At 35.8% G+C, this 23,564-nt stretch overlaps 1 protein-coding gene across 1 annotated transcript; it reads left to right on the plus strand.

Annotated features, from left to right (window-relative positions):
* Positions 1-8: 8 nt before the first annotated feature.
* On the plus strand, positions 9-22,699 carry LOC144633058 (DNA topoisomerase 3-alpha-like). The gene is made up of 37 exons (XM_078491831.1): positions 9-378; positions 2,056-2,115; positions 2,385-2,458; positions 2,738-2,813; positions 3,751-3,859; positions 4,787-4,838; positions 5,191-5,282; positions 5,831-5,911; positions 6,052-6,092; positions 6,306-6,354; positions 6,457-6,502; positions 6,619-6,673; positions 7,664-7,738; positions 8,557-8,639; positions 9,239-9,336; positions 9,668-9,774; positions 10,235-10,294; positions 10,396-10,446; positions 10,667-10,741; positions 11,370-11,420; positions 11,788-11,866; positions 12,442-12,555; positions 12,807-12,876; positions 13,248-13,276; positions 13,388-13,446; positions 14,116-14,179; positions 14,586-14,682; positions 15,231-15,404; positions 16,339-16,424; positions 16,635-16,901; positions 17,320-17,356; positions 17,470-17,552; positions 17,732-17,878; positions 18,195-18,234; positions 18,352-18,411; positions 18,648-18,850; positions 21,531-22,699. Exons 1-37 carry the CDS (start codon positions 172-174, stop codon positions 21,563-21,565), a joined length of 3,186 nt encoding a protein of 1,061 aa, XP_078347957.1. The 5' UTR covers positions 9-171; the 3' UTR covers positions 21,566-22,699.
* The last annotated feature ends 865 nt before the right edge of the window (positions 22,700-23,564 follow it).

The raw sequence follows: 23,564 nt of genomic DNA on the forward strand, positions 1-23,564 counted from the left end.
ATATTTTAGCGCCATGATTTGAAAGATGGCGGGCGATGCGAGAGGAAAATTAAAATGCGTTTTTTTCTTGATAGGAATCTTCACGGACGTTGGCGGTAGATTTTTAAAAACGCGAAGGTGAAAGGCTCACATACTTGCAAGCAATGGCACTTGTGTTTGTTGTGGGCTCAAATGACATTCACACTTCTTTCGAAAATATGGCGTCGCTCTTCTGTGAATGCTAAATACGGCAGGGAACCTCTTGTTTTGTTCGCGAGTTCGCGAGGCCTTTGGCAGAGAGGATTAGCCATGCGACCATTACGTATCTTGAATGTTGCTGAGAAAAATGATGCAGCAAAGGAACTGTCTAGAATTATGTCTCGGGGACAATGTTCGCGGGTAGGTAGATAAGCTGGCAAAATTATTAATTATGAAGGTTGTTATAAATCAAATTTATAGCTCAGCAGGATCTGGTTAAACTAGGAAACAGGAAACAATTTTTGCGGAATCAAAAGTTCGGCAGTAATGTTTCCTGTTTTAACCAGAGCCCTTGGTAGCAACATCGACGAGTTATATTAATATTATATTTAATAACAAATATTAATAATTATGTAATAAGTACCACAGTGTAATAGAGCGGTTTTCACTTGAGTGTCGAAAGTAATTTGCGTTTGCTTTGGTTTTGCGTTCACTACGCTTAGTGATTGGTTTAAAAATTTCGCGCCACTTTCTCGGCCAATCAGGAGTAAAACCAAAACCAATTGTGACTCGCTCGCGCACGTTTTCCCGCGCTTCGTGCCAACTACATGTAATTGCTTTGAGTTTTGATTGGTTCACTGAATTGTCTGTGTCCTTTGTGATTGGCTAGAGTAATTACTTTGGTTTTGGTTTTACGACACTCAATTGAAAACTGCTCTAATGCATGTGTATGTAAATTGGGGTAGATTTATACATGACATGCATGCAGAATTTGCGGTAATTACCATAAGATGCATCAGAGTGCCGCCTAAATCCATACAGATAACTGTTTGAAATAGCCTGCAAACAAAGAAGATTTTTGAGCTGTTGTATACTGTTCTGCAAAGATGATTTGGGAAATGATTTCCATGATGTCGAAACTTGATTGTCAGTCAAAAACCAATAAAAGTCATGTTAGAATGAATGTCTGAGGAACTCACAAGTACTTATGGTGTCTGTATCTGTTGGAGTGGTATCATGCTGTGCAAAATCACAAAGAAATGAGTAGCTGATCACAGCGTGAAACAGCTGGAAATTCATCTGTGTTTGCAGGCTACATGTTGTTTGAGATGGTTTGATACTGTTAGTCTAGATTTATAAAATTTTCTTGAGGTGAATGCCCTCAGTCCCCGATATGAAATCATAAAATTAAAAAAAATATATAACCCCTGGCCAGTTAAACCACTTTAGTGCAAAATTATTATCATTGGTGGAAAAAAGGCATACTTTTGAGAAATTTGTACATGTATGGCTGGAGTACATGTAGTTCCATACATGTACACTGTACATATTGGTTACTGACTCACAGCATAAGGCCAAGTTATTTTTGTGTGTGTGTTTATGGACTGAGGCATGTAAAGGCTTTATTATACTCTATGGCTTAATGAACACCTTTTTTTCTGCAAGACACAGTGGGCAATTCTGAGAAGGCAAGACACGAAAGCCCTAAAAATGTTGCTTGCTTGGGTACTTGTAGCTTAAATCAACCCTCCAAGTTTATTTTTTCCTTTAGTGGCCATTTGGCCACCGTCTGCTCAAGTTTGGTCACCAGTAAAAAATGTTAGTTGCTAAATTAAGCTCACGCTTTCAATCCTTCTTCTCAATTTAAGTTGTCAGTCTGGCGACTTCGGTTCCAATGTAGTCACCAGCTCCAAAATTTCTGTCACCATGGCTACTAAAATGGTCTTAACTTGAAGGGTGGATTTAGTTTATCTTGCTCTCTCACGAAGCTAAAGTAGCCATATAATGACAATTCATGAATTGTAAACCTTTCTTTTAATGTTAGTTTTGAGTATTTGGCAGTGCATTGGGTCATTTTTGTGTTTTTCCTGTTCACAGAGGGAAGGATTCTCAAAGTTTAACAAGATTTATGAATTTGACTACAACATTTTAGGAAGTGTGAGTATAAAAGTGTGATGCATGTTGAGTTAATTAGTTTTCTTTAAAAGGAACAATAATTTTAAACCAGTTCTGGGATTTGGACAATCCAGTACATGTGCTTAATTGGCATCCTGTGGGGTAAAGTACAAAAGTGTTATTTAAGTCTTATAGCAGTCTCCACCATGTCTTCACTTTAATACTGTCCAGACAGGAGAGTGTCTTATTTGTAACACATTTATGTAGTTTCTGGTAACGGTTGTTGTTATTCTCTTGTTAAATTAATGCAGAATGCCAAAATGGTGATGACATCATTGTCTGGACATATGATGACTTTAGATTTCACTGCCAGTCACCAAAAGTGGTAAGAACACAATACAGTAATATTACCAACACTGAACAATATAGTTTTATTTGGTTTTTGTACATTGGTAAAATTGCAATCTGTTGTACATTAACATACATTTTTTCCTAGTAATCAAGCATTAAATATTTTTATCAGACGTGATGGTTGAATAACCTAACCTTACTGCATGTACATGATATTAACAACTAAAGGTGAAATTTCATTTTGATATTTGCTGACTGAAGGTTAGATTGTTTAAAGTCACTGCATGACGTTTTCAATTTTTTTTTTTTTCAGGTACAGTTGTGCACCTGTAGCCCTGTTCAGTGCTCCTGTTACAAAATATGTTGGGGAAAACTATCTGCCTATAAAAGTAAGCACTTAAAAAAATTATTTTACAAATTATTAAACACTGTAGGTACTCTACAACATGTACATGTATAAATGTGGTTCAATTTTGTTCTTGGTACAATTTGGCATTTCCCTTTGTGTTCATTATCACCATACACCAGACAAAGGAAAATACCAAATTGTACTAAGGGTAAAAATTATTGAACACAAAACATGAACACATAAAAAACAACTACACCAGAGCAAACGCTAACATTGAAAGCATTATTTACCAGGCCGAAGTCACTACACCAACCACGAAGGAAACATACATCAGGCTATGTGACACTACGTTTAAATTAAGATACCGTAATCATGTATGTTCTTTTCGAAATGAGCGGTATAAACACGCCACTGAACTAAGTAAGTATATCTGGAGCCTGAAAGATCAGAAAGTAAAGTATGACATCAAGTGGCGCAAAGTTAAACAGGCTAGGTCTTATTCGAATGTAACCAAGAGATGTAATTTGTGTTTGTGGGAGAAATTTTTCATTTTATGTAAACCGGAAATGTCAACTCTGAACAGCAGAAATGAGCTTGTATCGTGTTGCAGACACTCTAGGAAATTCTTACTGAAAAACGTTTTTTAACTAGTGATAAAGTTCTCGCGTGACGTGACATATGACACGCAATGTATTGTATTGTTCTGAATTTTCAAATATCTTTGAATGTAACCGTTTTTTCTGGCAGTCGCCTGATGATTGCCTCGCACGAGGCATGAAACTCAGAGTAGCGAATAAATGACCATATAAACTAACTCTTGAGATTTTACTGTTATTCACCGCTCTAGTTCAGCTATTGAGCACTTTGTAGCAGATGAGAATTTCACTCCATTTGTTGGTTATACATATATATATATATATTTTTTAATCAACGTCAAAATGACTTAAGCTTTTGAACAAGTTACACATTTTTTGCAGAGAACTTTGGAGAGAGAAGTGCGTGGCTGTCAAGTTTTGATTATCTGGACTGATTGTGACAGAGAAGGAGAAAACATTGGATTTGAAGTCATTGAAGTTTGTCAAAACAGTATGTTCTTGTAGTTAATAATAATACAGGTCTGTAATAATAAATAAATTATTATAATTATTATAAATAATAAAATTAATGGTATTTGTACAGTTATAAAAATAGCCAATCAGAGAGGGAATGCACCATTTTTTATAACTGTACAAATATTTTATTTAGTATCATTTTTAAAATTAAATTACTTTTATTACGTTTGTGTACCTTCACTTTGCATAACCTTTTTGGCATGAAAAGAATCAACATTTGATAATATATTTCAACAGTTGAAAGCTAAGTGAGATGCATATTGTCAGCTTTTAAAACATTAATTGTATTTTTTTAAAATATTATTATTACAGTCGAAGCTCTCATAACGGACACTCTTGTAAGCGGACAGCTCTACTTACGGCCGCCTTGTTTGACACCCCGTTTTACAAACAAACTCTGCATTTTTACATTCTCGTAAACGGACATTCCCGTAAGCGGCCGCGGACAGTTTCAGAGATTACGACTTAGACTTTTTCTTTGTTTTTGAGCTCCCGTAAGCGGGCAGCCCAAAGAAAATCCTATTAACAACCTCTGCATCTTGTTTTTATCTATCAACTTCACATCGCCGTTCGTCACAATGATTTTACAGTAATTACAGTACCATATTTCAGTGCTAGTTTTGTCGTCATCCACGTCCGTCCGGTTATTGTTAGCTGGGCAAGCTCCCGTAAGCGGCTACCTGTCCCCTACACCTCTAGTGGCCGCTCACGAGAGCTATTCTCGTAAGCGGCCATCTCCAGTTACGGACACTTTTTTGGCGTCCCGAGGGTGTCCGCTTACGAGAGCTTCGACTGTATTATTGTTATTATTATATTATCATTTTAAAATAATGGGAGTAGATGTCTCCACTGTTATTACTGTCTTTTAACATGTCTTTGTTTTTCTATCCACATTCTCTAGTTTGTCCCAATATCAGGCTTTACCGTGCAAAGTTTTCTGAAATTACTCCTCAGTAAGTGACATAAAGTTTAAGTAATATTCGAAATATGAAAAGATGCACATAGTAAAAGTTGGTAGTACTGAATGTGCAAATTAGCTGCTCTGCACAGCCAGTGTAACAAAAGAAAAAGTGTTTTGCAACAACGTACAGACTTGCAGTTTAAACAAGATTTCATTAAAGGAAGGATATGTAACATTGTTGCTAGTGTAATCAGAAAATTAATTTTTAAAACCCCTTGTTTAGCTGTGGTTTGATTGGCTGCTCATTACATGTGCTTGTTTCATTTCTTACAAGTTTGAAAGTTGATATTGTCATTGTAACAAATTAATTATGATAACGTATATATAATTATTATTAATTTTAGATCAGTGACAAGAGCTGTCCAGAACTTGGTTCAACCAGATTTGTTACAATCACAAGCAGTAGATGTTAGAATGGAGCTTGACCTTAGAATAGGTAAATTTTTATGGGTGTTGGACAGAATCCTGTATGGCTGTTTAGGACTTTTTAAGAAGATGTTCTTTAGGGAAGTGGTCATAGCAAGTGTACTCGACAAGGACCCACCTTGTGTAGGGGCAGGGGGGCTATGCAGGATACAACCTGTCTGATAAGCCAAATGGACAAAATTTATTGGCCTTAAAATTTGAGTTGAGACTTTCATATTAGGTGTGCATGAAGCTTGCCTTGCTGGAGAAATGGCACAAGCAGGTTTGAATCTTTTTCTTAGTTTCTACTCCTGATAGAGTGGGGGCTATACAAGCAAGACACCATCTTTTAAAGTGGTGAAGGGGGTACATGAAGAGACCACCTGTCTTTTGGCAGAGTGATGGGTCCTGTCTGAGTACAATAGTTTTGATCATTTCCCTTAACAACGTCTACAACATGACTATTGACTGTGGAAGGGACACTTGGGGAAACAATCCATACCTTTCAGTTTGAGTATTCACAGAACCAGCCCAAATGTCTTCTATCAGACTTGGTTTGATTTCAATTTTTTTTTTCAGGTGCTTCATTCACCCGGTTCCAGACTTTAAGATTGCAGAAAGTTTTTCCAAATGTTTTGAGTGATAACCTTATTAGTTATGGTAAGACCTCATCTGAATCAAAGGTTAATTTTTATGTCAGATACTGACATTGGTCTCTATTCATAGTTACATGTATATAACTATCTGTTTATTCATTAATTTGTTAATCTATTTATTAATTATATATTTATGTTCTTTAGGAAGCTGTCAATTTCCTACTTTAGGCTTTGTAGTTGAAAGGGTAAGTGTTTACTACAAAGTTAAATTTGTCTGGTAAATAATTAAAAATCTATTTTAATTCTTAGGTTAATTCTAATATATACCCATCATAGTTTATTGAAAGTGACAAATTAAACATTGCACTAATTGGTACCAATCTGTAATAAAGCATTATTATGAAATGGCAATTGTGTTGACATAATCAAGTAACAGTAATGTTTTTCTCGATCATCAGTATAAACAAGTTCAGCTGTTTGTACCTGAAACGTTCTACAAGATCAAAGGTGATGAGCTGTTTATCAATATTTTTAATATGTAGTTCTTGAGATTTTAGTGTTTTTCAGAAATATTTAATTTAACCATACTAATAATTTGTTTTCTTTTAGTTTCTCATGAAGTGGAAGATACAAAAGTGGACTTTAACTGGAAGAGGTAAGTTTTGGTTGCTTTTTAATATGCATTTACTGATATTTTATACGAGTCCCTTAGTATTGTATTCCATGACTTTTTAAAATAATTTTTTGTTATTTCATTATTGTCCTGTTTAGAGGCAGACTGTTTCACCGATTGCCTTGCCTTGTCCTTTATCAGATATGTTTGGAGGTAAAACACCATGTTAAAAAATGGATTTTCGTTAGACAGGGAATTTTTTAAAACCTGGTTTGGTCATTATTGCTTGAATATTTTATAAGTTACTAATACTACATATAATTCTGAAATCAGCTTGCCACCCTAAAATTTGCTTTTGTCACAGACATGGTTAATAACATTTTTTAATTGTTTTATAAACAAAAAAATATTAAAATAATTAAAAAAGGCTAAAAAGGATAAACAGTTCTTAAAGTTCTTAAAATCAAAACGTTTTATAATTTAAGATTTTTGAATAACTTTTTATCGTCGTAAACCTTTTTATATTATTTTATGGGGCAAACATTATGACAAAAATTATTAATAATAAAATTAGATTATTTTCTTGTAGAGTATTTTTGCCGAAGGTTACCATTTTTAGTGACTACATATTTATTATAACAAATAATTATGACACATCACTGCTACCTGTAAGTATATTTGTTAAACTGGTAAACACTTGCTGACAAGTTTCATTTGAGATCACCAAATTTATTTTTTTGTCCTTCAATTCTGGATTAATTTTAAATTAATAATTTTGGCAGCTGCTAAAAGTAATATAATTAAGAAAAAACTAATAAATATGGTAGATGTACAGAAATTTTCTGTTACATGCCACCCTCTCTAAATAAAGTTGCATACCTACCTACCTACAACCCAAGACATTAGTCCTTGGGAAGGTTGCACATGATCGCTTTGATTTCAACAACTTTTAAATAAATCTGAACTATAGGTACGTACACAAGGCGTATGGGCCCCCCTCTCCCCCAGATCAATGTTGAAGTATTACTGAACATTATGATAGACAATATGCTGTGATTGAAGTCTCTAGGTATACCTCAACATTGAAGGAGGGGGAGGGGGAGCGCAAACTTGGCGATCTTCCCAACAGTATTGTCTGGGGTTGTAGGTCCTACAGGGGTAAAGTAAAGCATGTAACACTCTTGATATTATTGTTTTTGAAAGAATCCCACAGCTAAGGTTCTAAGCACTTCATCTCGTCCCAAAAGCAAGTGGAGACCACTCCCTTTGGACACTGTGGTAAGAAGAATTAAGCCCTGAGTGAATGATCAAACATTTTTGTCCAACATCGTGTTTGTCGCACACAACATGGAGTGGCTAAACGAGCAAACGATGTTTGATCAAACTTTGAACAAAGTGAGCTGGCATAACGCTTTGTGTGTATTACCGCTGAAATGATGGCGCGACGTCACATATATGAATTTGGTTTCTGATTGGTTGCTTTTTCCTGCTTGGGTTTGCTTTGTTTGAAGAGGTGGCTAAACGATCAAACATTTGCGTGTGAAGCAAAATGTTGGATAAAAATGTTTGATCTAGATCAAACATGGGAAACCATTTAAATGCAATGTTGAGAGGGGCGACTAAATGTTTGATCGTTTAGCCAAGGCTTTACATTTGGCTGTTAAAAAAAAACAAAATCAATAAGTTGTTAAAAAGTGTTGCTTCTTTTGCAGTTATCCTTTTGATTTCGAGTCTTGTACTTTATCTTTTAAATACTTATAAATTTTCCATGTGCTTTTTTAAATTTCCTAAAAATTGAGTGGTTTCCTGGGGTCATAATTATTTTTCCTCCTAGTTCAAAGTTGATGCATGATATTCTAGATCCTTATTCTGTTCATCATTCCACTTGACAATATGTATTGATATCATGTTGGAGAAATTAGAGGAGGAATCTTGGAAATAATTTTCTATAGATTTGCAAAAAACATTTCATGGCAATCAGGCTTTCTAAAACTGTACTGAATTCATAAATAAATCAGTTTTAACAGAGTAAAATGATCTAAGAATTTTACATTGGTTAAACAAATAGCAAGTTGACTTTTCCTTTGCATTTGCAGGAACTTGAAAAACTGGCCTCTCGAAAATTGAAAATAAACGCCAAAGAGACAATGAAAATAGCTGAAAAACTCTACAATCAAGGGTTAGTAATGAAAGCTTACTTTCTTAGCTATTTTTTCTGGAGAAATTTTGAATTGGTCAAAAATAATCATGGACTTTATTGCAAAGTCTTTATGGATTGCAAGCTTGTATTGTAAGTCTTTGAAAGTCCTTGATTTGAAAATTTCTGTACTTACATCCTTACTTTAGAATATACTTAAACTGTGACATTTCTGTGTGAAATTAAGTAAATATTTTATTACCGTATTATTATTATTATTGTTATTATAGAATAATTTTTTATAATGCTTTATAGATAATACAGTTCAACTGTGTCCTTGAACAATGCGGATTGAAATTTGACAATTTCGATTCCTCGTGACCTCAGTGTTGCGAAGATAGACAGGCATCTTGCGACGATGGAAATAAACACAACTTTTAATCGGTCAAAACATATACAACATGGCTCCGAAAACTCTGACCTCGTGAAAACTAGTCAAAACCGCGCGAACCTTCTCTTGACATCTGTCACTCATTTACAATGTAAAACGACATTAAACATAACGTCACGATAGAGTCACGTAAGTGTCACGCTCTTCTTAACACTCAGTGTTGCTTTGTAATTAATTATTTTTGTATCAGGTTCATCAGCTATCCCCGTACAGAAACCAACATGTTTCCTAAGTCTTTGGACTTACGTCCTCTTGTTCAAAATCAGACTGTTGATGAAAACTGGGGAGGTACGATCAATTTTTTTTCTTCATGTAAACTTTGAATCGGTCCTTTTAGTAAGTTTCTTTATCCTAAACTTGTTACTGCAGTAGGGGGTATTCAGTTTGTAACTCAACCATCAGTGTGTTAAATTTGAAATCTCATGATCTCATGGAAGGTCACTGGAAATTTGAAGGGAGTGGGGATCTCAAAAGCCAAAAGCTTTACTGGAATTTCCAGAGGGAGGGGGAGTCAAAGCAAAAAACCTTCAGTGGGAAGGGTATGGATATTTTCTTGGACAACACATTCACATTTTTCTCTCACCATTGTCTCAGTTTGTGCTTTGGCTTTCTGTTGTAGCATTTGCTGCAAATGTGTTAGAACGAGGTCCCACCCCTCGTCATGGCAACAAAACTGACAATGCGCATCCTCCTATCCACCCCACAAAGCACACAAGTGGTTTACAGGTATGCAATTTCTGTTTTGATTACAAAAACAAAACCTAAATTATGTAGTGTCAGTAGGTTCTGTTCTGTTCAGCAAGGTGCTGATTTATATCTATAGACTAATGTCTTCTACTTACATGTATTTTCAAAAGAAAGAACCTACATGTACTTTATTATTATTATTATTAACTGCAGGTGGTTTTTGTTAATATGGCTGTTTTACCTGCTTACTTTTTCATCTATATGTACATGTTTATCACCTTCATCAGTATAGTCTGCTCCTTCATTTAGTATTTGTGCATACCGGGTACTTTTTTATCATGGATGTATTTTTATTGTTAAGTATATTATGTATTTTATTGTTTGTAATTTAATATTTCATGTTAACATTTTTTTATACTTTTGTTATAGCACAAGTAGGTATCTGAATGCATGTGTCACAACATGAAGATGTCACATATCCCATCTATTTTGTTTGTAGGGTAATGAGAAAAGATTGTATGAGTTTATAGTGAGGCATTTCTTAGCCTGCTGTTCTGAGGTAAGAAATTCCACATTTCCTTCACTGAATAAGCATTTTTGTTGTCCAAATTATAGCGTAAACTCAGCTGTCAGTAACTACAAATTTGACTATTTTTCAAGGATGCCAAAGGCCAAGAAACAAATGTGGAAATCGAGATTGCTGGAGAGAAGGTTAGTTGACTGCTTTGTTCAAATCTGTTTTGGATGCATTACTGCAAAAACAATATTTTGTTTAATAATTTAATTTACACGAAATATTGTTGTGATGTAAACTTACAGTATATGTAGTGATGCATGACCAATTATCAGAACGAAATAAACATTTTAAATATCTATATTGTACAAACGTAACTGAAAAGTGATAAATTTATAGATCATGTACATTTTTTAGTTCTCAGCTACAGGACTCATGATAATTGCAAGGAACTACCTTGATGTTTATCCATATGACAAATGGAATGCAAAGGTAACTTGATTTGACTAAATTTTAATAATTTTAAGACAAGCTGTAAATGTACGCTATTGTTTATCTTAGATCTACTTATATTTTAACACTTTGATGTATTTTTATCTTTTTATCCTTGTGCGTTTATATATATATATATATATTTTTTATCACTTGATCCATTGATTTAAACTAATTATACAGTATGGGGTAAGGAGAGAGGGGTGGTATTAGTTTTGTTCTTGTTTTTCATTCTATTTTTAATGGGTGGGATAATTTTTTTATATTTTTAATAGCATGCATGTATACTTAAGTGTATTTTAATTTTAGTCCTACGTTTTATACATGAGCCTCTGGCTCGGACATTGAGGGAGACCTCATCCCACGTATGGACAATAAAATTGTATTGTATTGTATTATATTATTGCATTATTATTGTATTGTACTCCCATTTCTTCGCATTGCTGATTTCATACACTGTCCACATAGTACAGTATACGTGGGATATTTATATATCCACATATTGTGTTTTATTTCATGCAGGTGTTGTGTTTAGATCAGGTTTAAGGGTATTGTTACATAATATTTGAATGTTCAAATTGATATTAACTTTTATGATTATCTTGCACTTCTGTTTTTGTCTTGTTAGACAATCCCAGTATACAACCAAGGTGAAGAATTTCAACCAAGTTCCATTGAGGTTTGTATTTATGATAACTTCACATTTCTTACTTTAACTTCACTTCCACATCCTAAATAACTCCCTTTAGGGACGGACTATTATTTTTTTGGAGTGGGGGGGGGGGGATGAAAAATATTGAAAAAAATTGTTTGCAGGGCCTGGAAAGACAAAATAAATTGTTTGCAAACACGATATGTATAACAAAAAATAGTAAGAATTTCGAAAAAAAGGTTTGCAGAGGTGCATAAACTAAAAAAAAATGTTTGCAGAGGAAAATTTTTCATCCCCCCCCTCCAAGAAAATAATGGTCCATCCCTTAGTAAGCTGCAAAGTTGTAGTTAGCATAATATTCTGTATATTGAATTAATTTTTAAACTGTTTGCAGATGGTTGATGGTGAAACCAAACCCCCTCCACTGTTAACTGAAGCTGATCTGATTGGTCTAATGGAAAAACACGGTATAGGTAAGGAGATTTCTGAGAAGTTTCATCATCCTCTCTTGGAGGAATTGTAACATGCAGGTTTGGGATCAGGAATGAATAGTGTCTTCAGTATATAACAGGAATGACTAAGGCCCCATTTACATGGAAAGAGGATGATTCTAGTGCTAGGATCATCCAAGTACTAGGATCATGTTTTCAGCTTTCAGTTCACATGTGAAGGGTTGCATTTGGCCCTATTGCTAGGATCATCCTGGCACTGGGATCAACCTATCTAAGAGGTAGCATGATCCCAGTGTCAGGATGATTCTAACTACTATGGTCAAATGCACAAGATACTTTACTCTCATATTTTGGATAAATGGCACATTTACTGCTGAGGTGTAACCCTGCAATGGACTAGCTTCCCATCCAGGGGGGAGTAGAAATACTCCTAGTCACTTAATACTACAGAAACTGGGATAAGTTCTAGCTGTATCGGCCACTTGGCTCGGACACAGACTTTACAAGGTCCTGTAAGATGCCCAAATAATTGCAGTTCAGCCATTGATTGATAGCCAGGCGAGTGAAGTGTATCGTCTCTTTCTTCTTGGATACAGGCACTGATGCAACTCATGCAGAACATATAGAGACCATAAAGAACAGGTGCTATGTGGGGGTGCAGCAAGATGGGACCTTTCTGCCAGGACAGCTTGGAATGGGACTTGTAGAAGGTAAGGATCCAGTGCTTTGTAATTTATGAAAAGTAATTAACTCTTAACTTGAAGTTATTTTTACAGTCATTGTCCGTCATACATGTCTAATTACATGTATGGTACAATGTATGTAAGGTAACAGTTATCAATTACCTTACATGTACACTCTAATCCCACTGCCGGGGTTTTCTCCAATATTTACCACTTACTCTTGACTCTACAATTTACTTGAGAATCTATTCATATTTCCTCTTTTTTCATTGAAAAAGGTTATGACTTAATGGGATTTGAGCTTTCAAAACCAAGGCTGAGGTCAGAGCTTGAAGCTGATTTAAAAAGGTGAGGTACCTGGCTACAACAGAGTCTTCCTCTTCTTTCAGATATGACTATCAGCTATTTCACATGAGTAGTAGACTACCTACTCTCAAACTTAGTAACATGTTGGAAATTCTAGTAACAATGGAGCAATTCAGCCCAATTGTTTCCCCATTTCAGATCATGTAATGTAACTGTTAGGCTATTCTGGAGAATTGTATACACTTTTCTGTGTGCACACTAACGTCAAGACAAAAAATGTTCAGATGGAGGTGACTTTGTTGCACACATTTTGTACCCTAGTAGCTAACTCTGCAAAATTCTTTTTAGTGGCGTTCGAAGAGTTTTCTTTGGTAAATGCAAGTTTTTTAATATCCACTTTATGTTTTTTTCAGAATTTGTGAAGGAACAAGAAACAGAGATGGTAAGGAAGAATACTGTATATCTTTTTAACAAAAACAAAACTTACAAAACAAAGATATAAGACCCCTGGTCAAATTTTGTTAGTTACCAATTTCTTTATTCTGTTGTTTAGATGTTCTTGTTGAACAAATAGCCAAGTATAAGGAACAGTTTGTCCAAGCTGTACAAGAGGTGGGCTTTACATATATTCTGTGTGTTCTAATTCACTTTAAAATAATTATGTATACATGTACAACTAGTAATGAATAAGTTACCTTTGTGGTAGTTATGTGTATGTATTATCCTACATACATAAAGTATTTAAACAGTCAATGAGATGACTGGGTATGTATGAGCACTCATTAAAGGGACTGTACTGTGTCACGGCTGAGTTAGATTTATTTTATTAAGTTTTGCCAAATACTTGCTATGAAGCTTGATGTTTGCAAAGAAATTAATTACCTCTGTGGATCTACATGTACATGTAAGTGACAAAACCATCAACCTATCTAAGACCTATCTTCATTGCAACCAAATGTGTCTCCCAGGCGTTATAATTTGAAGATACAAGCATGCGAAATGAGGTCAAGTTTGAAAACTGTTCAGCCCAACAATATTTTAAAGATCCATATTGCAATCCGTTTCAATCTTTGCGCTTTTTGCCATCCATACCTTCTTTTGTTATTGAAGTGTTCCTTCACTGTTTTAAGAGGTTAGTTTTAGATTTCACTGAATTTGATGGTCATTCCCATGCCTAAGTTTGGCTAAAACCCATGACACACTCCCTTTTAGTACTTTGGGTTATGGCTGTCAACATTTTAATAAATTATTTTTGACTGTTGGTTTCTTTTCTCATTTTAGGCAGTGAAATTGGATCAGGCTTTAGCACCTTATTTTGGAGATCCTCAGGAATTTATTAATGAAGGTAAACTTGCATGTACAAACATTTGACCATTTTATTTCCAAGCATGATCAACATTTAATATCAGTGCTAAATGTTAAGTAGAGAGGGTAAAGTAATGAAGAAAATCATCGATAGGAGAGCAGGCTGAAGTACTCAAATTCTCTGGACTAAACTAGCACCAAACTATGAATTAAAAGTTTTTTTGCATTGATATTTAAAGCTACTAGGATTGAGTATGTTATTTATAATGATAAGCAAAGTAATTCTTAATAGCTAAGCCCTTAATTGTAGTTGCAAAAGTTCATTTCCCAACTCAACAAACCAGCTTTAACTGTGGAATTCATACTCCTGGCATATCTCTCCAAGGTGTATTTACAAACTTTATGTGCAAACCTTGTTAACCTAAGGATGTTTTCTGTTACTACAGTTCTTGGTAGTGAAGATGAGAGAGGAACGGAACCTCTTCGCCTTTGTCCCAGATGTAAAACTGAACAAATGGTGCTCAAGAAAACTAAAGATGGCAGGTATGTTGTAGGGACCTGAAAAAATACTTTTAAAAATACTTACAGAGGATGTAGTGACTGTGTGGATTCATGATAGGGACCTTCAGATCGGAGTACGAGTATGAGATTGAGTACGAGTGTGACTTTTCAAACCTATTGCTTACGCTTTTGATTATCACATTTCAAACCAATCTTGTACAGATAGTCTTTTTTTCAGCTGGTCAGCAACAGGGAGGAGTGAGGAACATAACTGGATTGAAATTCGAAGGCAGTACTTGTATTTGATCTTGTACTCATACTCAAATCTGAAGGTCCCTTATGATGAGCTAACAACTAAGACTGAGTTTGTAAGGAAACAATAAGACTGTTTTAAGGTCTCTTTACATGTATAACTTCATGGTGCATGCGTCTGTGAATTCAGAATGCTGCATCATTTTCCAACTATAATAAACTCAAATAGACCAATTATGGTGTGCACAATTCCTTGAACATGTAATAGAATACCACCGGGTTCTATTTTGTCAAACTGAGGATCCACCTCTTTGTTTGTTGTTCTTTTCATTCTGCAGCTATATGATAGGGTGTCAAGGTTACCCAAGATGTCGTGCCAGTGCATTCTTCCCAAAATTTGTGGTCGAGGCTGCAGTCCATGAGTCTGTGTGTCAGCGGTGTCAACCAGGAGATGTACATAAAATCAGCTTTAAATTCAAGAGAGGTTCTGTTCCACCCATGATGCCTTTGGAGTAAGTCGGGTTTGAATCATTTTAAAATGAGTGCAGAGAGTGTTGGAGGTGCTCACTTTAGGGACATGTCCAATTTAGGAAGATGAAGAACACAGGCTCAATGATTTAATATCCAATGCCTTTGTGCCATTGAAATGACATTTTGACCTCTTAAATATAGTATTAAAATTTAGCCTATATTTATTATTGCCTTCTAGCTTTTCGTGTTTGTGTAATTTTTTATATCGTTAGTTTACTTTTTCACTTATGGACACCAGCTGTAAGGGCTGCACATAATGCCTTTCAAGTCATTGTTTTAGTCATAATTTTACAATTAGTTAAAGATTGCAACATTTTTTATATCATAGATTATAATAGCATTTTTTATATCATTTATATATATATTTTTATTGTATTGATATTAGTATTAGTGTAGTTTTAAGTTTTTAGCAGTGTCCCCTAATAAAGTTCTCATTCACTCATTCATTCATTAAGCATTATACTTTTTTCACTAGTCATTAGTTATTGCCTTCTAGCTTTCATGTGTGTGTGTGTAATTTATTATATTGTTAGTTTACTTTTTTACTAATTAATTAATTAAATAATTAGTTAATCATTTGTTTATATCTTTTTTTCACATTTTCTGTATTGTAGTGTGTAAACATTGGTTTTTTAACCCTTGCCCCCACCCTGATTAGTTGTCTTTACTAGTAGCTGAGGCAAGCAATTTTGTAACCGTATTAATGAAAAAAAGTTCAAAGTTTATAAAGTTATTTCCTTTTTAGGTTGTTGTCATTAAAGTGTTTCCAAAGGATGTAATTTTATATCATTGAGTCTTGAAGTTGAGTATTTCAGCTGTAATGTGATATTCACTGGGCACTGCTAGAATGGGAACTGTCTATATGCAATTTTTTGCTTGTTGTTCATATCAACTGTTTGCATTCTTATTTGTTAGGTATATCGGCTGTGTTGGTGGATGTGATGAAAATCTTAGAGAGCTTTTGGACTTGAAGGACTTAACAAGACTGCCATCAGAGTCGGGTATAAGTTGTATTCACAGTGAAATATTCTTATCTACATGTTATATTCTAAATAGTCCAAGCACTAAACATTCTCACATCAGCCTGCCACCATCAGGAATAGGTCATCTTGATAAAGATTTGTTGCTGTCATATAGTTAATGGCAGTTTTTGAGACAGTTGTACAAGTTTGCATTATTTCACTAATTTGCCAATAATTTTACCTGACAAGGTGGGTCAAATTCAGCTGCAAGAGGGAGACAAACCTCTCAGCCCAGTACCAGAGGAAACAAACATACCCCAGGGCGTGGTCGAGGCATGCCTGGCAAGACCAGAGGGGGTGGCACTAAACCCACTGTGGCGCCTCAAGTTACAAGACCTCCTATTCAGAGAGGAGGCACAACCTCCAATCAGTCCAACAGGAATGCAGGGCGTGGTTTTACATCTGCTGGCCAGAGTTGGGGACAAAGTAATGGATTCAATACATCATTTGCTGGAGGTATTTTTTTCTGACATCATTTTCCATGAACACCAAATGAAAATTAAAAAAAATTTACAACTGCTTAATTGCAAAGTGGTGGGAAGTCCATAGCAAAAGCTATGGTGAGAAAATCCAGCCACATGTCCCCCTTAGGTTGTTACACAGTCATGCTACATGTACTAACCCTCAATTATTCCGCTAATGCAGAAAATAGTTTTGTTTCAAACAAATCCCATCATTGAACCACTGTTTTGTAATTTGGCCTTCCTTGGAGATTGCTGAAAAACGTTTTGGTTAGAATATGCATGATCTGTGTCATAAAGTTAAATACTAAGGCTGCCTTAAGTGAGGGTCTCAGCAAGTATTAAAATATATACTGTCTACACGTAAAGCTGATGTAAAAAATGAAAAATTAACAGCCCGTTTTCGATTTCAGGTTTTAATCAATTCCCTCAAGCTGGACCCGTTGGTGGGTAAGTTCCATAGAAATCCACATTTTGTTTTAAAGCTACTGCACTAGTGCACCTTTACCACAATACTAAGGTTGTTAATTTCTCTCTTTTCCGATTGCGTGGTCATGTAACAGAGATGACAATGAGAACTGTGTGGTTTGCACCTGTGGACAACCTGCAATAATGTTAACTGTGAAAAAAGATGGGCCTAATAAAGGTATGTCAAGTTAAAGTACGGTAAGTCCTAAAACAAGTCCCCCCTCCAACCAACCAATGTTGCCGTAGGAAATCCTGTGCATTGAATCGACAATGTTCATGCAACATTGACTTGGGAGATCCGTACAAAATTGTAAATCCTGGATGAACCAACAATAATGGCTTGATTTTTATATTCAGGTCGACCCTTCTATAAATGTTCAAACAGAGATAATGGCTGTGGATTCTTCTTGTGGGCTGATGATGATTCTGGGAATTCTTCGTCGTCATCGTTTGGTCAACCTGCTCCTCTGAGGACATCCAATAACATCAACAGGAATAATACAGGTATATGATCACTGTTGTTTGTTCAAGAAAAATGCTTTGTATAAGTTTGAAATTATTCTATGACAAGAACTATACTTTAATATTGTTACAATGTTTAAAAAGTTAACTGTAAAGCATGGTTTGAGCGCTGGCCAGGATCACTCTGTTGTGTTCTTAGGCAAGACAATGCAATTTTCCCGCGTCTCCTTTTCCACAATGCTTCCCCTCAACTACATGTGAGTATGAATAGAATCCTGCTTCATGTTAAACTTCGCTTGTAAGTGTTAGTGCAAGGACCTTCGGCTTCTACTTATGAGTATGTGTTTCTCCATTTCAGGATTAAACTCTGGAAGAAACACGACTTTTTCGGGAGCCAGGTAAAGTACATTTTTAGGACACGATTGACAGATTGAAAGTCAACACAAAATCAACTGTATGTTAGGTTTTCTCCAGAACTACCTCATAATGATTTTTATTTTGTTGTTTTATTGCAGTGGATCAATGGATACCGACAGCTCTAGTCCCTCTTGTAACTGTAGTGAACCAGCTGTAAGGTAATGCAGTAACTACTTATAAACAAACGCTCATAACTGCACGTACGTGGCTACGACTTCTGTCAGAAATTACTCAACAACGCTTTGGGACGTTGACCACTACTTACAGAAAACGGGGGCGAGAAGTCTCGATGATTTATTGCAATTTGACACTAACTATAACAGTTAGATAACAACCAGAGATTATTGTAAAACCTAAAATTGTGAACAAAACTAATTCTCATGAAATTTCTCAGTCGGACAGTTTCCAAGGAAGGACCAAACAAGGGCCGGCCATTTTTCTGCTGTGCTAAGCCCAGGGGGCAGGGCTGTGATTTCTTTGAATGGGGAGACGCCCCAGGGCCGTCGGCTGCCAGTAGCAAGTTCAAAACAGGAAGATCAGCACCAACAAATAGTGGAGCGACGAAGAAAAGAAAGTGTGGCGTTTGCCACCAGGAAGGTAGGATTCAGTGACTTGTTAGTAATTTGTTTAAAGAATCTGTCCCAGAGAATCAAAAACAGTCATTTGTCTCGAAATTGTAAACTTCATTGACAACCGACAAAATTCTGGTAGCCGAAAATGGCGGACTTCAACATTTCTGGGAATGTAAAGTACTATAGTCGAGTACGGTCAAGTAGTAATTTAAAATGTTTCCAGACATTTTGAGGTTTCTCGATCTTCTTCAGTGGATAATTGCCTGATTTAAAGCAACCGACCAAGTACCTGTCCTCAAGAATGTCGGATTTCTGGCAAGGATGTGCTCGTAACTGAGTAGTATGACTGTTCAAATATCAAAGTACTTGGGCTATTTCTAATTAACAATTAGACGGCAAGCTCGAGGTTTCTATCGGCTGTTAGCATAACCACACTGACCTACTATTGGTAATCGCGCAATCTGATTGGCTACACAGGTGCCTACTATCGATCCGTAGAAGGCTCTCAGAGCGCGCGCTTAGTCTTCGCTGAATTTTATCAATCAAAACCTTCAATAAATCAATTCTAGCGATATTCTGAGTTTAAAGGAGAAGTTCACTCCAGAATGGCCATTTATTTTCTTTACGCCAATAAAAAGTTTACACAAAGATATGTTATTCACCAAAATGTCAGCCTCCAACGTGCGCTTTAACCCTACGAAATCTTTTCCAAAATTTGACAACTGAACGCCGTCATCTTGGAGCTGGTAATGTAGCGTGACGTCAAAGAGCTCAGACTGAAGTTTGGCGGGGAAATTTAAATACTCGAAACTCCTTGTTTCTTCGTAGCGGATTTTGTTTGTGAAAATGCCTGTTTGTGCAGCTCCATTTTGCTCAAACAGAGCTCCAAAAAATGCAAAAAACAAGGAGTTTCGACAATAAAAATTTCACCGCCAAACTTCAGGCTGAGCTCTTCGACGTCACGCATACATTACCAGCTCCAAGATGGCGGCGTTCAGTTGTCAAGTTTTGAGAAAGATTTCGTATGGTTCTAGCGAATGTTGGAGGTTGAAATTTTGGTGAATAACATATCTTTGTGTAAACTTTTTATTGGCGTAAAGAAAATAAATGGCCATTCTGGAGTGAACTTCTCCTTTAATAGATCGGTCAGTAGGTTATGCTAACACAATTAGACGGCTCGCTCTCGGTTTCTACCGGCTTTAGAAACAATTAGACGGCAAGCTCGAGGTTTCTACCGGCTGATAGTTGGCGAGGGGCGAAGCCCCGAGCCAACTATCAAAAGCCGGTAGAAACCGAGAGCGAGCCGTCTAATTGTGTTAGCATAACCCACTGACCGATCTATTAAACACAAAATATAGCTAGAGTTGATCATTTTAATGTTTTGATTGATAAAATTCAGCGAAAACTAAGCGCGCGCTCCGAGAGCCTTCTACGGATCAATAGTAGGCACCTGTGTAGCCAATCAGATTGCGCGATTATCAATAGTAGGTCAGTGTGGTTATGCTAATTGTTAAATAGTAGGCTAATTGTTAAATAATAGGCGAGGGGCGAAGCCCCGAGTCAACTATCAAAAGCCGGTAGAAACCGAGAGCGAGCCGTCTAATTGTGTTAGCATAACCCACTGACCGATCTATTAAACTCAGAATATCACTAGAATTGATTGATTGAAGGTTTTGATTGATAAAATTATGCGAAAACTAAGCGCGCGCTCCGCGAGCCTTCTACGGATCGATAGTAGGCACCTGTGTAGCCAATCAGATTGCGCGATTACCAATAGTAGGTCAGTGTGGTTATGCTAATTAGACAGAGATCCTAAACTCTTTAATAATCTTAGAGATTTAATCTACAAAGTGTCGCTTATGTCCATAGAAGGTCGGAGAGAGTGTCCGATTCTTGTTATCGAGTCAGAAATGGCATGTGTTTTCTACACTTACATTTGTGCTTGTCACCACCAAGAATAATTAACATGTCTTAAATGAACAATATCAAAATCAATGGCGGTTACTAAGCTAAAGGGTTTTTTTTTTGCAACATACGCGTTATTTATTTTTATTTTTATTTTTTTAAATTCTAACGGGCAAATGCGACAGCTATACGCATATGTTGCAAATAAATACGCCCTAAATCTTGGTGGTTGTTAAATCAATGGTAGTTATTAAATCTATCTCGGCGGTTATTAAATCTTGGTAGTTATTAAATCTTAGTGGTTATTAAATCAATGGTAGTTATTAAATCTATCTCGGCGGTTATTAAATCTTGGTAGTTACAACATTTAAGTGGTTATTAAATCAATCTCGGTGGTTGTCATATCTTGGTAGTTATTTTAAAAATCCGTAGTGGTTATTTAATCTTCAGTTCTACATCAACATCTACATTTATTAAGTTGATAAAATCTTGCAAGACATCACATCACCTATAAATAAAAGCCAAAATAAATACAAAATATATACATATGCATAAATTAGATAAAAGTGATATGTCAGAATAGCAGGATAATTAAATAATAATTCTTAATTTCAATTTACTTTACTTATTTCACATGCTTCCAGTTGGTGGTTATTAAATTGATGGTGGTTATTAAATCAATCTCGGTTGTTGTTAAATCATGTTATTAAATCATTGTTTTATTTTGTTGAGGACTTTAAAGTTCTTAACAACAACAAAAAAACATTGTGAACATCTTGCTTCATCTCTCTTATTTTCAGGTCATACTAAGAGGTCCTGTCCCATGAACAGATAGCATGCAGCAGGTGTAGCTGTTCTGTTGAAAATAATATTGATACGTCAACATACAATGTAAATAAGCTCTGACAGAAAGCTACCTGAAATATTGGAAATGTTTTTTATTAAGATTTTTCATGTGTTGAACATTTTAGCGTAGAGTCCACGTTTTACAAAATTTTATTACTAATAAACAAGGAGAGTGCAGGATCAAGAAAGAAAGAAAAAAAAAGAGCAGGATTTTTTCTGAGTGTATTTTATCTTCTCAAACTCCCTTTTAAACCTGGTTCACGCTGACGGCCTAATGACATAACGGCAAACTCACGCAAACGCAAAGAAACCGCAAGTTCTGTGTTGCCAGCGGGAACAGCACAACACAACACATTGCAGGAACATAGTGACATAATCGTGACATAAAGAAAAACGGCATAAGGAAAAAAAACATCTTTTCTTCATTTAGTTATGTCTATGTCGCTATGTTATTATGTCGGCAGTTTCAGCCAGACTTGAGTCAGAACTTTATGTGCAAGCCCGACCTATTCTGGATTACAAAGTCCCCCTTTTTCCCAGAAATGTGCAACTAAAAATGACTTGAATTTAAAACTAAAAAGGAAAAGTAATAAAGGTGCAAGATAATTTAAGTCAGCCTCTCGCTACTTGAGTAGAAACATAATCTTTTCCTGTCATTGTTTAATTGGTTTGCGACATTTTGTGGGGAAATGAAATTTCCGCGTCTCCGAGACACATTTCGTTCTTTCTTTAAAATACAAATAAATTTGATCGATCCTGATAAAGAAAACGAATACAAATCTTAGGAAAGGTTCGAAAGTATTAGCCATACATTGTACCCGACAATTACCCTTATTTTCTGTTTCAAGAGTAGTTGATAAATAACGACTTGAAGGAAGTCCGCGGAGGTGTGAATTATTGTACTAAAAAAATTCTAAAAATATATGATGTAGGCGGTTATTATGAAGGATAGAAGAGAAATAGTTCAGTGTTACTGAGAACTCTTCTTGGTAGGCTGTAGAACTGGCTTTTTCTACCTTATTGTCTTAAATATAAAGGGAAAAAATCCAAACTGATAGTTTATTTTTTACAACATTTAATATTTCTTTGTTACAAATATACTAGACTGAGTATAACAAAGCTAACGAGGTAGCTGTTCTAAGCTTAAAATCCTTTAATATATTTTTTTAAAAGTATAAATAGAAAAAAAGCTTCTCTAATAAAGGGAGATTATGTTGCATAAAAAACTTTGAATAACTAAAAGTTTAGAGTCTCGATCAAGATGAACTGTTAGTGGTGATATTTTTCATGAGTGTTCATTTTTTGCTTGGAAATATATTTCGCAGTGTGTCCATGAGAGCGTGTCGAACGTGTCTCATTTTCCAGCAGTAAATAACAGGATTCAGAGACGAATTAACAAGCACCAGAGTCCCTAAGTAAAGCAACAAGCCATTTAAAGCGGTACTTGGTCCGTTGATCCTGTGGACAGCTGCAGCGCAGTACTCTGGCAGACAACAAACCAAAAACGCAAGATATACGTAGAATGTACTGACGGCAGATTTTCTCTGCCTCGCATCATTTACTATTTCACCATTCTGTGCTTCCTGTTGTACTTGCAGGGCTTGAATTATGTTTCTATGGCGTCGTACAGTGAGATAAATTTGGCAATAAACAACTGTTGTAGCGACGAAGCAAAGACCTAGAATGATTGTGATAGCCACGTCAAGACGTTTCAAGATCTCGATTGGGATGTTGCAACCATTCGTAACTGAAAGAGTTACACTGAACACCCAAATTGAGATCACCACTGCAACAACACGCTTGTGAGTCACAAGTTCCTGGTATCTGAGATGAAGATGAATAGCCAAGAATCTGTCTACACTGATGGCCACAACACTCAAGAACGAAGCGTTAACAAAGAGGGGAGCGACGATTTTAACCGCGGTGAACGTGGAAACAGTAGGACTAACCATGAATGCGATGTTTAACGGTTGAACCAGTAAACCAAC

The sequence above is a fragment of the Oculina patagonica genome, chromosome 12 (assembly GCF_052425735.1).
Source record: "Oculina patagonica isolate OP01 chromosome 12, crgOcupat, whole genome shotgun sequence".
In the NCBI taxonomy this organism is placed as follows: domain Eukaryota; kingdom Metazoa; phylum Cnidaria; class Anthozoa; order Scleractinia; family Oculinidae; genus Oculina; species Oculina patagonica.

What these genes read in the sequence shown, in the direction of transcription:
- LOC144633058 (XM_078491831.1), top strand. Translation starts at nt 172, where the DNA reads ATGACATTCACACTTCTTTCGAAAATATGGCGTCGCTCTTCTGTGAAT. An exon ending in TGATAACCTTATTAGTTATG is followed by an intron (nt 5,912 to 6,051) that starts GTAAGACCTCAT and finishes TATGTTCTTTAG; the next exon opens with GAAGCTGTCAATTTCCTACT. An exon ending in TTTATCAGATATGTTTGGAG is followed by an intron (nt 6,674 to 7,663) that starts GTAAAACACCAT and finishes TGTTTTTGAAAG; the next exon opens with AATCCCACAGCTAAGGTTCT.